Source organism: Aspergillus stella-maris, assembly GCF_047715825.1.
Source record: "Aspergillus stella-maris strain CBS 113639 unplaced genomic scaffold BDV14scaffold_3, whole genome shotgun sequence".
NCBI lineage: Eukaryota > Fungi > Ascomycota > Eurotiomycetes > Eurotiales > Aspergillaceae > Aspergillus > Aspergillus stella-maris.
Genome location: NW_027396797.1, coordinates 549371 through 561985, shown reverse-complemented (window position 1 = coordinate 561985; position 12615 = coordinate 549371). Strand labels below are relative to the sequence as shown.

General features: G+C 50.7%; 7 protein-coding genes across 7 annotated transcripts; 4 read left to right on the top strand and 3 right to left on the bottom strand.

The window, feature by feature from the left end:
• The first annotated feature begins 104 nt into the window (after positions 1-104).
• Positions 105-1624, top strand: BDV14DRAFT_164055 (Sas10/Utp3/C1D family protein). Its single transcript, XM_073767123.1, has 3 exons — positions 105-316; positions 366-532; positions 583-1624. Exons 1-3 carry the CDS (start codon positions 136-138, stop codon positions 922-924), a joined length of 690 nt encoding a protein of 229 aa, XP_073632970.1. The 5' UTR covers positions 105-135; the 3' UTR covers positions 925-1624.
• An 18-nt stretch (positions 1625-1642) lies between these two features.
• BDV14DRAFT_164052 (uncharacterized protein) lies at positions 1643-2713 on the top strand. The gene is made up of 3 exons (XM_073767122.1): positions 1643-1966; positions 2097-2352; positions 2421-2713. The coding sequence occupies exons 1-3, from the start codon at positions 1734-1736 to the stop codon at positions 2451-2453; spliced, it is 522 nt and encodes a 173-aa protein (XP_073632969.1). The 5' UTR covers positions 1643-1733; the 3' UTR covers positions 2454-2713.
• Positions 2714-3208: 495 nt separating this feature from the next.
• On the bottom strand, positions 3209-4937 carry BDV14DRAFT_164050 (uncharacterized protein). The gene is made up of 5 exons (XM_073767121.1): positions 4816-4937; positions 4691-4743; positions 4507-4628; positions 3412-4438; positions 3209-3351 (listed from the first exon to the last, which is right to left on the bottom strand). Exons 1-5 carry the CDS (start codon positions 4892-4894, stop codon positions 3316-3318), a joined length of 1317 nt encoding a protein of 438 aa, XP_073632968.1. The 5' UTR covers positions 4895-4937; the 3' UTR covers positions 3209-3315.
• A 98-nt stretch (positions 4938-5035) lies between these two features.
• On the top strand, positions 5036-6598 carry BDV14DRAFT_164049 (cytochrome oxidase assembly protein SHY1). The gene is made up of 4 exons (XM_073767120.1): positions 5036-5407; positions 5494-6006; positions 6075-6180; positions 6243-6598. Exons 1-4 carry the CDS (start codon positions 5137-5139, stop codon positions 6343-6345), a joined length of 993 nt encoding a protein of 330 aa, XP_073632967.1. The 5' UTR covers positions 5036-5136; the 3' UTR covers positions 6346-6598.
• Positions 6243-8255, bottom strand: BDV14DRAFT_67256 (uncharacterized protein). Its single transcript, XM_073777265.1, has 4 exons — positions 7923-8255; positions 7190-7872; positions 6586-7137; positions 6243-6526 (listed from the first exon to the last, which is right to left on the bottom strand). The coding sequence occupies exons 1-4, from the start codon at positions 8076-8078 to the stop codon at positions 6424-6426; spliced, it is 1494 nt and encodes a 497-aa protein (XP_073632966.1). The 5' UTR covers positions 8079-8255; the 3' UTR covers positions 6243-6423.
• Positions 8256-8265: 10 nt separating this feature from the next.
• BDV14DRAFT_67183 (uncharacterized protein) lies at positions 8266-9512 on the top strand. The gene is made up of 5 exons (XM_073777263.1): positions 8266-8708; positions 8768-8945; positions 8999-9097; positions 9149-9201; positions 9264-9512. Exons 1-5 carry the CDS (start codon positions 8336-8338, stop codon positions 9443-9445), a joined length of 885 nt encoding a protein of 294 aa, XP_073632965.1. The 5' UTR covers positions 8266-8335; the 3' UTR covers positions 9446-9512.
• On the bottom strand, positions 8944-12478 carry BDV14DRAFT_164035 (fungal specific transcription factor domain-containing protein). The gene is made up of 9 exons (XM_073767119.1): positions 11867-12478; positions 11680-11813; positions 11236-11606; positions 10727-11181; positions 10505-10680; positions 9872-10450; positions 9265-9814; positions 9149-9202; positions 8944-9097 (listed from the first exon to the last, which is right to left on the bottom strand). Exons 1-7 carry the CDS (start codon positions 12002-12004, stop codon positions 9580-9582), a joined length of 2088 nt encoding a protein of 695 aa, XP_073632964.1. The 5' UTR covers positions 12005-12478; the 3' UTR covers positions 8944-9097; positions 9149-9202; positions 9265-9579.
• Between the last annotated feature and the right edge of the window lie 137 nt (positions 12479-12615).

The window sequence follows — 12615 nt, the reverse complement described above, 5'->3', positions numbered from 1 at the left end:
ATGCGATCAAATGGTGGTAGGAGCTACTAACCGCCCGATTCACCGCCTAAATTTTGACGAGAATCGCGGCTTCTCCGCAGAAAACTTTCAGACTCTTTGTTAGACCCGTCATCATCACTGCGAAACACCCTCAACATGGAGTCTGCGAACATTTTGCCGCTACTGGAGCGACTTGATGACGATGTTGATAACCTTGAAGAAGTCCTCATGCCGATTTTACAGAATTCCGTCGTCGAAAACTCGAAGAAGCTACCCGTTCTCGACAAAGCGAAGTTTCACGTTGTGATCACTTATGCGTTGGAATCATTGGTATTCTGTATGTTTATTGTTTGTTCCTGCTAATAATGCAACTAACATCTCAATAGCGTATCTGCGCTTGCATGGTGTCAAGGCTACCGAACATCCCATCTTCAGAGAATTGAAAAGAGTGAAACAGTACTTTGACAAGATTAAAGAGCTTGAGACCGAACCCGAGAAGAGAAATATGGTGCTTGATAAACAAGCTGCCGGTCGTTTCATCAAACATGGACTGGTTAGATGCCCTGAGTCCGCATTCTTCTGTATCATTGCTAATCTGAACAGGCTGGAAACGAGAAGTTCGACTTGCAGCGAGAGGAACAACTGGCGAAGGAGAAGGCGCGCGCACAATTGAAGTCATCTCGCTTGGCCCAGAAGGCTAGCGATACGCCTGAGGCGCCGTCCAAGAATGCTTCAAGCGATTCTGATTCCGACGCAGAAGAAGCTGAAGCCTCAAATCCAGCCGACACAACTGCCGATAACTCTAAGAAACCCAAGAACAAGTCAAAATCGAAGAAGAAAGAAGGCAAGCAGAAAAAGGGTCGGAGCAAGGAGGAACGCAGCGAGCGCCACAGGGAGAGGAGGAAGAAGAAAGATGCCACCAGAAAGGCGAGAAAGCAGACATGAGTGTCTTGTATCCTGGTATATACGTCGATTTTAACGACCTGGTCCTAGGACAAACGCCGCAGCCCAGACCCAGACATTCGCTGCGGTCATATCTATAAAGTGTGGCTGAACTACCTCGGCTCACGGTATGCGCCTGTATCTCTTGATCGATGCTCGGGTCTGGATTTACATGGCGAAAGCGACAAACGGCTTAAGACGAATCCCCCGGGCACGCTGGCAGCCGACGCGCGCCGAGTGAAATACCATTCTCTCGGCTTAAGTCTGGGTACAGACCACTTGATCACCGGTCTGTGATGAGTGCGCCTGCATTTCTTGCTGAGTTTCCCGTAGGAAAGCGCTTTTGGATCCATATCCAGTTAGTAGTGACTCACAATGTCAGCATGAAGCTCGCCACTACCGGAGACCGGAGATAACGGGCAAAAACATCTCTTCAATAGGTAGTAGCTTTTATAAACACCAAATACAATGTCATAAAAAAAAGACTATCACTTTCGAGATATTGTAGGTGCTGCAGTGACCGATCTCTTATAGATCATCCATTTCGTATATCAATACATGTTGAAACTGATTTACAGAGCAGCGCAGATAAAATTAGAGCCACAATACATTACCGATCGTAAACGCCGGTCACGGCTCAAACTGCTGAGGTAATCGTCCTCTCCCACCAATCACGTAGCTCAAGCACGGGGATTTCGAAGTGTTCTCCGGCTATTCGTCCGCCGTCCACGGCTCTTTCTATAAAAGTCCCTTCATCCGCATCATACAATCGCCATTTCACATCCACATTATATACATACATACTAGCCAACATGCCTCGTCAACGCCGTGGTGCCGCTCCTGCCCCTACCCCTGCGCGCAGCGCTCCCACCCGTCCTACTGCTCCCGCTCAGCCGGCTCGTTCGCCCTACGGCCAGCAGCAGCAGCCTCACTCGACCGCTGCTCACCCTCCTACTACCCAGCAGGCTCCCGCTCCTCCAGTTGCTGCCCCTGTTCAGCAGAGCCAGGGTCCCGGTCTCTTCGGTCAGATGGCCTCCACCGCTGCGTAAGTCCCCTGCTCCAATTCGGAATTGCGTGTTCGCCAGTGGCAAGCGCAAGCGCAAGCTGCATCAATAAAACATTGCCAATTTCTTCACTACCTACCAAGACAAAGTATGAATACTGACTCCATACAGTGGTGTAGCAGTCGGTTCCTCCATCGGCCACGCCATCGGCGGTTTTTTCTCTGGCGGCTCCAGCGCTCCTGCTGAGGCCCAGCCCGCTCCTGCTGCCCAGGACCAGCCTATGGACAACGGTCTGTGGGCTAGCAACACCGCCAACAGCTCCTGGGAGAACCCCGCTGCTTGTGAGAACGACGTCCGCAACTTTCGCAAGTGCATGGATGACAACCAGGGCAACATGTCCATCTGCGGTTGGTACCTTGACCAGCTGGTAAGTCGTACTCCTGCATCCATTTTTGCCATTGTCAGCATGATGCTAATATTCTCCCGATTCTATAGAAGGCTTGCCAGGCCGCCGCTAAGCCCTACTAAGCGCATCTCTATATGCCTTGTATGAATACTGCTTTTGGATTTCGACGTGACTTTGGGAGGAAATATACTGCTTGAGTTCCGCGCGAACACATCTGGCTTCTGTTTGCATAGCGACGTAATCATGTCTTCGATTGTATTAGAATCGATTATCTAAGTCATCAAGAGATCTAGGCTTTGCTATATCTGCTTTGAAGATGAAGATAGACACATATACCATAATACCAGAAAGGAAAATCTCCTCTTCATCCGCAATGACTGGCTTATTTGTAACTCAAAAAGACTATGCTTTCGCCGTGTTTGTCTGTAGTGAAATGCACTGACCAGAACTACTTGGTCACATTCGATAGATATATCCGCCACACCTGATCCGCCTACCACCCCCTATGTAGCCCACAAGTATTAACAGCAAGCCTGATAGGCTACTAAACCCTCGGTAGCTCCTTCCATCCGAACCTACAGTATGCGTCTTCCTTAAATGCTAGCAACCGTCAGACTTCACAAGGAAGGCGCAACCGTTCGCGGTCGTTCCTGCCTTCCCAGAGCTGGCAACCTCCATCGCACCTTCCTCGAAAAGCAAATCTCGCTCTTCTAATGAGGTAGGTGCGATCGCGGATCGCTCCTGGCTCTTTTGATGTAAACCCGATGTATGGAGCTTAAAACCGGCTATAACGCTTGTCTCCCCTTGGAAGTCGATAAACCCACGGACTACACACGCACGCCGTTGAAGGGGTCAAGCATACGGGGACTGGTGTGATTGTAATGAATCGGTGTCAATTTTGAATTTATAGATCAATGCTGATACTTAGTCGCTAGATAATATATGCTCTCAAAAGTTCGTCAATTCAACAAATATTCAACTTTCTCATCGGTCATCGTTGCTTCGTGGCTCGAAGTTCAGCTATACCAGAAGGCAGAGTTAGCAGCTGACAAGAGCATTAATTTAAAGAGTAGAACGTACTTGATTCCCATTATAGAATTGACTATCCTGCCCATCCGTCTGGTCTCTAAATGTCCGGATATTAGGTCCAAATGGGCGCCTTCTTGAAACATCACCCGAATCGCCGGCCTGATGTTGCTCTGCCTGAGATTGAGACGGTGATACTGCGTTCTGGGCGTATCCGAGTAAAGAGGCAGCGTATCCAAACACCCACCCAACCACCGATGTGGCAATCCCAAACACACCAGACACCGCGCGGACGGGCAGCGAATCCGAGACCGAGTATGCCTGTGTGAATGTCCTTATAGGTATCATAACGAACGTCGCAGTCGACCCGGTAATAAGTTCACGGAGTGCCTGCTCTTCTTCGGCGATTGTGAGTGTCTTGTTTGGTAGGGGCGACAGGATGAGCTTGAGGTTGTAAGGACCCTTCTCCTCCATTTGATCATCGAGCCATGGCCGGATGTCCTTTCGGATGGTATGTGATGGGTTGAAAGTCGAGCGTACCGAGCTCCCGTCGAAAAGCCGGAACTGAAGACGGTACTGTGGTGGTGGTCCAGAGGGTGGCGCTGGGCGACTGAGTGATGGTTCAACTGCGGCTTCCTCCTTTTTGGTTACCCGAACTGGAGTCTTTCCTTTCGTATCCTTCTGACTTGTTGCTTGCGCATTGCTAGAGGCTCCGGCGAGCTTGTTCTCTTCCTTCGGCTTCTTCGGCGTGCGTGCCACATACCGTCGACCGCGGCTCTCAATCTCAAGCTGTTTTTCTCTCTCACCGGATGTATTTTGGGACGCATCGGACTTGGGTTGATTCTGAGTTGAGGAAGTTTGCGCCGCAGCTGGCGTTGATGGAGAAGCTGCAGCAACGGGCTCCGGAGCCGGTGCGGGGGTGGTGCTCGTTGCCTGGGACTGTGCGGTGGACTGTTCAGCAGCTGGAGCAGATGCAGTAATTTGCCCTTCAGGGTTTTTATCTTCTGTAGCGGTGGTAATCCGGCTGCGAAACTCGTCTTTCGAAACACCCGATACGATGTATTCCCGCACGATTCCATTTCTGCGACTCGGTCAGTAACTGCACTGCGCTAACCGCTCCAGCCCTTTAGCTCGCTTGAGTCTTCATACTTGATGATAATTACTGTAGGATATTGCGCTACGGGACAGACGGAAGCCAGAAAGCCAGCTTCTGGACTATCTTTGGCGATGCGCAACAGGACAGATCGCGTCTCGAGTAGCTTCGTGAAGTCCTACAATACGGACTGAATTAGCGTGCGGGAAAATAAGTGTAGAATAGAAGGGGCGACAGTACCTCATCATCCTTGAAGTATTCATTCTCCCATGTTGTGCTCGTCTCGCCGTCATCTATCGCAGCAACTGGTTAGAAGCGGGACCTCATACTATAGCTACCTCGAGGTTGAGCATCAGTGGACAAACCTGGTACAAAGCAAATCACAGCCTTAGATTCCTGCACAGCAGCAGCAATACCCTCCTGCAAAGACCCCGTAAAGAACATTCTGACTCAAGCTTATGGCGATAAATCGTGAGTTGAAGGTCAGTTGGATGTCGGCGGGTCGGCGAGTCTACATATGCGCCGGCGCCGATCATTCGCAGTGGAAGTTCCGCAATGGATCCCAGCCGTCACTGTCTCCTCATTCACAACTTTCTTGAACTTTATTCACAACCCTCAACAAACAGATTCATTCTACTATCTACAATTTTGAGTCGCAAACGACACATCGGCAACACCACTTGGCAATGCGCCCCCTCTTCTCGGCCCTCCAGCGGACCGCCCCTCGAGCATGGGCGCACTCAACTCCAATCTCCTCATCGCTCCGGAACCCGCGCACAGCAACAACGCTCGACTCCGTCTGCGCCAGATGCCGCCTCAGTTGGAAACAGACACAAGTCCGCTTCATCAATAACCACCAAACGGAAGAAGACGCCCGCTGGGTCTCGCCCATCGACCAACCGGCCCAGATTGTCCGGGCTGGAAGGAGGAGGCATGGGCCGGGGTTGATTATTCTTGGTATGCTGCTCAATAGAAATTTCTACGTGACAACGTTGTATAATCTTTGAATCTCAGCTGACTGGTACTTTTCTATGAACATGCAGCCCTCATCCCAATCATCTCCTTCGCCCTCGGAACATGGCAGATCCAACGACTAGACTGGAAAACAAAATTGATAGCGAAATATGAAGACCGGATTGTCCGGGAGCCCCTCCCCCTCCCGCCCCGCGTGGACCCCAGCGTCGTCCATGAATTCGACTACAGACGGATCTATGCTACGGGGCGTCTCCGACACGATCAGGAGATGCTGATCGGCCCGCGCATGCGTGAAGGCCAGGACGGGTTCATCGTAATCACGCCGCTTGAGCGCGGGGAGGGTCAGAGTACGGTGCTTGTGAATCGGGGATGGATCTCGAAGAAGATGGCGAATCAGAAGAGTAGGCCTGAGGGGTTGCCGAGGGGTGAGGTTACGGTTGAGGGGTTAATACGGGAGCCCTGGAAGAAGAATATGTTTACGCCGGACAATAAACCGGAGGACGGACGGTTCTACTTCCCGGATGTGGAGCAGATGGCTGCTTTGACTGGTAGTCAGCCGGTGTGGATTGAGCAGACTCAGGGTAAGCTAAGTTGCATAATATATCTATATCGTACATGGACTCTGGACTTGTGCTAACCTATTCCTCAGTCCAGGATTATATTGATGCCTTGGACCGGGAAGCGAAGGGTATTCCAATCGGTCGTGCTGCTGAGGTGAACTTGAGGAACAACCACAGCCAGTACATCTTCACATGGTAAGTCCTCCTCGAGGGTGTGCTGTCGCCCCCAATTGTCGACTCTTTGCTTATATGAATAGGTTCGGTTTATCCCTCGCCACATCGATTATGATGTGGATGGTTATGCGGAAGCCGCCTGGCAGCGAGGCCGCTCGCCGGCTCCGACAGAATAAGAATTGGTAGACTCTTCAGGAATGCGCGCATTGAATATCGGCGTTCGGTTGGTTGTTTTATGATTCGCACTGTAACATAGTTTCTTGTTCATCTCGGAGGCATCGCGAGTCTCATGTCCTGCAAGAGCTCCTTCGGCAGATGTTTTTGAGCGAGAGAGAAGACCGTCGTAGTGTTGTTGAGTTGGCGTTGCCTTGCATGCAAATTAGCATCTACACTCAATGATTAGAAAGACCCTAGAAACAGACTCACCTTCTCATCAATGCTGTGACATCCGCCTCATCTATAGTCTTGCGTCCGGCGTGCCTGGAGTATGCTGCGAGGTCCTCACTGGCTTGTTCAAAATACCATGCGGATGCTTGCTCTATTTCTGCGAGAGTCTGCTTGCTGATCTTTGCTTTTGGTCCGGCTCTAGCCCGTGCGAACCGCGCAGCTAATTTCTTCACAACGCCCGCAGGCATGTTGGGGACTGGGATACCGTGGCGAGACAGTTTCTTTTGTTTTGAGCCTTGGATAATGGTGTCTTCGTCTCGTAGCCCTCCTCCAACAAGCCCTGGGCTTTCGCTCATAGATACTCTCTCTGGAGGATATAGATCTAGACCGAAACCACCAGTGATATCACCAACGTCGCTGTCATCCGATCCAGGGCCGAAATCTGGGTTGAGACCTGGGTCCAGGTCAACAGCTGGTAGTTCGAATCCGTCGTCATCGATAGCATCTTCTGGATCTAGGTCCTCAGCCGGAGCCACCGGTGAGGGAAAATTAAAGTCGAGGTTGAATCGTCCAAGGTCTTCCGTTTCTCCACTAGAGCACTGTGAGAAGATGTAAATCATCAGGTCCAGGTCTCAATACTCACCCTCTATCAAAAGCACCCTGACTCATGAAGGTCTCATCCTGAGCATCATCCTCCTGTATCAAGCCCGTCTCATCGCCGACATCCGCTTCACTTTCAAGCCCAGTAGTATCCCCAAAATTCTCACTCAACCGACCAGCACCAAGGCTCATCATCGACAACCGGTCCCTGTCCCGATTAAACGTAGCTCTCCTCGGGTACTCAACTGTCACATCATTATCATCGTCATCACCCAACGCCATCGACATCCGAGGCGGTCGTATCGGCGGGCTCTCATCGTCATCTTCCTCCTCAACATCCTCCAACGGCAGCGACAGCCGTGGCCTCTCAGGCGCAGGTTCATTATCAAGTACATCAAACTCATCAGGTTCCGACTCGGGTTCCGGTTCAGACGGTGGCTGAGGCGAAGATTCAATAGGCCGGGATTCGGGCGCAAGTGCTTTACCCAAATTCCGCAGGACATCGAAGACTGTTTCGCGTTGACCCCGTCCACTTTTTCGACGGTCTCGGCCGGGTGTGTTTGCTGCTCGTCTTTGCATTGCGCGCAGTCCGTGGGGTGTTGCTGGCGCGCCTCTGTTCCCGGGTGTTCCCCATCGTGAAGCGGATCTGTTTGCTGAGGGGGTTGTTGATCCTGCCAGGCGTCGAGGTGTGGAGGGGTAGCGCATGTGGGCTGGAAGACGCTGTAGCTGTGGAGTGGTGTCAGTAAGGAGATGCCATACGATTATCATCTACTGACCCTAGTAAGTGTAGTATCACCGCCCGGAGTAGATGCTTCAGAGACCTCGGAGTCTCGCGCGGGCCGCCCGCGCCGCCTGGGTGTGTTCGACATTACACCTGACAAAAAAAAAGATCGAGCGCTGAATAGGCAAATGGATGGAAGATCGTGAGTCATCAATAGATTGGATCAATCGACAGTGACACAATTAGAGAGACCGATGAGGGGTCGAAACACTGTTGTTAATGCAGAGAGACGCGCCGCTGCAGCCAAGACGTGATTGGCAGCGGCTTATCGATAAGATGAGATGACTCAGCACAAAAAAGTTGCGACAGCTACGGAGAAGGAGAAGAGCAACGACAAACTGCGATTCGGAAGATTGACGGTTAAGCGCGACTGGAGTTCTCTGATCTCAAGGGACTATACGTATCAATATGTCCGGAGACAACAAAGCCACAACCGGCCTCGCCGCCAAGCTCGACAAGAAGCGCAAGCGACAAGCCGAAGAACCTTCGAAGCAAAGCAAGCCCGACGCTCCGAAATCCAAAGATTCTACGACCGAAGGCCCCCAAAACAAGAAGCAGAAAAGCGGAAAGAACAAGAAGAGCAAGAAGGATAAGAAAGATGACGCAGACAAGCCGAAAGTCGTTCGAGGCGAGCCTCTTTCGAAGGAGCGCAAGGGCATCTCCGTCGATGAGGCTATTGGCAAGATGGATGGCCGGTTGCTCGCCGACCACTTTATGCAGAAGGCCAAGCGGCATAACAAGGAGATTACGGCAGTTGAGTTGAATGATCTTAGTGTTCCTGGTATGAGGGTCTCTTTGAATGTATAGTGGAATTGTGGTTCCAGATTCTGACGACTACAGACTCCGCTTTTCTCGATACTTCGTCGTTTACATCTCCAAGGGAGCTCGAGAATCTGCCTGGTTTCCTGAAGGCATTCGCTCATAAGGGCGAAAAGCTTGCCGACTCCTCACAGCAGAAGGGCACGCCGCATACCATTGTTGTTTCCTCTGCTGCTCTTCGCGCGGCGGATGTCGTACGGTACGTTTGAGTGCCATCAGACTCAGATTCAAAAGATGCTTACAGTCGGACAGGGCCTTGCGAACTTTCAGTACAAAAGAATCACCCATTGGCAAGTTATTCGCGAAGCACATCAAGCTGGAAGAGGCAAAGCAATTCCTCGACCGAGCACGGTATGTTAAAGCCATTTTGATACTATGGGCCTGTGCTAACGGACAATCTAGAGTTGGTGTTGGCGCCGGAACTCCGGCTCGTATCTCCGATCTGATTGACTCAGGTATGCTTTCCCATGGCTATTATGGGCCACCTCAATGGGCTTGATACTGACCACTGAGATAGGGTCGTTGAAGCTGGATGAGCTGAAACGCATTGTCATTGACGGATCATATGTCGACCAGAAGCAGAGAGGAATCTTCGACATGAAAGAGACGCATATGCCTCTCCTGCAACTGCTCATTCGATCTGAGTTCCGCGAGCGATATGGAGCTAAGAATAAAAGGATTGAGATCCTGGTGTTTTAAGCCATAATTGTAATGATTTTGCGGGCGTTGGTAAAAAGGTCTGGGTATCTTATTTGCAAAAAAAATAAGTTAAGTTATTGAAGCGAGTATATAAGCATGTCGCATCCATAAATTTTTCGCACAAAACCTGATCTTCAACAGAACTTCATGGTCTTTTGTACTGCTGCTTGTGCTGCAGCACGATAGTTCGCGCAGTGCGTTTGAATTTGTCCAATGATCTGGTTCGGTATACTCACAACGAGCGAAGATAGCAAAATCTCCACCTGATCCATGAGCTTCATGTCGGTCAGTCGTGAGGCATTAAGGGGGTTTCGAATAATGATCGAGGAAAGTGTTGTCAATGCAACAACAGGATAGTGCATAAGGATCCTAAAAACTGCTTTAGCATGAAGTTGGGGGGGATGATACAACGCGGATATGACATACCCTATGAGCGACATATGACCTTCTGGCATATACTTCATCAGTCTGATTGACGCTCGCGCGGCATTGGCGCAAAGGGATTCAGATGTAAACACCCTTGAAGAAGAGGGAGGAGGGGATGAAAGATCCAAGCCCTCGCTTCTTCGAATCAGATCCTCGGCATTCTGTAGTTTTCGGCACACGATGAGTCGATGCACCGCAATGATGCAATTAAAATATGAGCAGTGGAGGTATAACAGCATAGCTGAAGCCAACGGTTGGGAGAGGCTGGGCAGTGGTCCGAATTGTGGTTGATACTCTGGAGGCAAACTTTCTTTCCAGTTCTTAAGCAACTCGTCTAATGTGCCGACGGAAGCCATAATATCAGAAAACGACCTATCTTTTGCTGCAGTAGAATAAAGATCCTTATATAGCTGGCCTTTAATGGTTGCAAGTTGACAATGGGCTCGAAAGACATCGAAAGCGCCATGCCGATGCAGGGAAGGTATAAACCTGATACAGTTCGTCTGTGCTTCCGTCGGCAGACCAATGTTCATATCGTCATCGCTTTGTGTGGGAGGCTTTCCAAAGCGAAGAGATATTCTGGATTTGATCAGTCTTGGTTCACAAACCGGTAGTTGGGATTATGATCCTTACTCTCGATCGAGACAGTAGGCAATCCAAAATATATTTCTTCGATGTCGGAGGTCCTCGGCGGATAGCTCTATGCTTTGCTCACGCCTTTCAAGTCCCATTTGGTGGCTCATACGTATCGCGGTGGTAATAAGGAAACAACAAGGCTCGGCGGACATGGTTCCTAAGAAAAAAATTGACTGGAAAAAGTCAGTCCTGGACCCAATCCGGTTAGAGAGTGCATACCATCCCCAGGAGGGCCTGGACAGCCCACATGTCTGGCTGGCCAAGGCAAAGGTCGTGAAACGTTCCAAACGCATTCTTTATGAACAGCCAGCTTTTTTGACGCTCCGAGTGTGCAATGGTTTCATCCTGGACTCGAAATGCGATTGCTAGAGCGAAGACTACATTGGCGCTTGCCCAGCAGGAAGAGGTACGAAGTGCATCCTCTAAGTCGTCTTGATCGAGCAAAGCGATAAGCTTGGCTTTTTCAAATAGTGGACAAAGGCTGTGGAAGTCCTGTAGATACTCGTGCAAGAGTGATAGGGCCTCGGCCTTTGAAGGAAGCGGACAAAACACCTTTCTCGAAAAACCGTCATACGATGACTCAGGCGTATCATGTCTTCTGGACGACAGATGAGGAGATATACCCGACTTCCTGCTCATCCACTCTAGCCCTTGACGCGATAGAGCGGGGACATCTGATTGATTAGGTTAGCTACCTAGTCATAAACTGCAACCGTCCTTCGACTCACCTCTCACAGCCGGAATGTCTAATATGCATCGTGGAAGTAGAAGACCTCCAAAGTCATCGGGAAAAGGCCCTTCACTAGTTTCTTCTGATCCTAAGACATCATCTCTCTGCCCTGCGTCTGGAGGTAGTGCAGCGTGCGACTGCCCTGAGCTGTCATAGATACTCTGTGACCAGGGTTCACATTCCTCGACGTCATTCCCAGTTGCGTCTCCAGACCGAGAGCAAGGCGATGTAGGCGAGGGTAAGCTATTTGATTCCATTGGGTGCGGCGAGGCCTGTTCCTCTCCAAGGTCGTTGAGATCAAAACCAAGGTTCTGCAAGCGAGCTTCCATTCGTCCTATGTTGGCTTCTAAGCGATTGATCATCATCAAGCTGTAGGCAAATTGTGCAACCATTAGTCACTAAACGCGATGTGTGGTCCGCAAGAGTAGGGCGGAGCAAGTACTTCTTCAAATTTCTCTGACGTCGGGAGCTATTCGGGTCAGTGTTCGTCGTCTTAAGCCTTTTCTTTATTTGCTGCCCTGGCTCCCGACAATCAACAGACTCAACATCCTGTTGCTCGAAGTGCTGGTGTGGACTCTGTCGCCGCATAAGTCAGTAGTCGTCCTTTGGGCTTGAAATTCGACACCCACTTGCGTTCTCCGCCGGCTTCTTGCAGGTCTACCTTTCGGGTTTCGAGAACCCCTCAAATCGTGCCCCCCGAGCATAGACCCCGCGACTGACTGGAAGCGGGGCTCATGATGATTGTTGCTGCGATAGCCTCTGTCCATCGCTGAGTATGCCAATCATTCGACCTAGTGCACACTTTATGCTGCGACTTGGCCCTGCCTTTCCGGAAATGAGTGGAGAGCAGGCTGTGATCGAGAGAAGAGCCAGCGACCGAGTAGTGGCAACAAAGCTGAAGAAGACGTCAAGCTACTAGAAACAGCCTCCCACCTCAGAGGCATGTAGGTACTAGTAGTAGTCACGTTATCCACCTGGCTGCGTTATGAGATGATTGGACGTGATCCACTCAAAGATGCGGCCTCTCACCCCGGACTTTTGTTGCAAGAGCAGGAGTCCAGGCCGACAAGGCTGATCGCGGGGAGGGGCACCCCTTCATCTCCCGGAAAAGCAACGATCCGAGGATGCAGACTGAAGGCCGAGAGTGACGGAGGAGTAAGAGCAACGGCCGTTGTTTGTCTCGTAGAAAGGGGTGCTAAACCCAATGTGGATCGGATGTCGGATGTCACTTTTGACAGCTTCGGCCTGCAACACTCAACTGCACTTCCTCAACTCCCTGCACTTGAGAACCGAGACTACTGTGTCTCATGATCCTTGCCCGGGAATTTCAGTCAACTATTTCTCGGCACCATGAGATTCATGTCGAGCCATGTCGAGC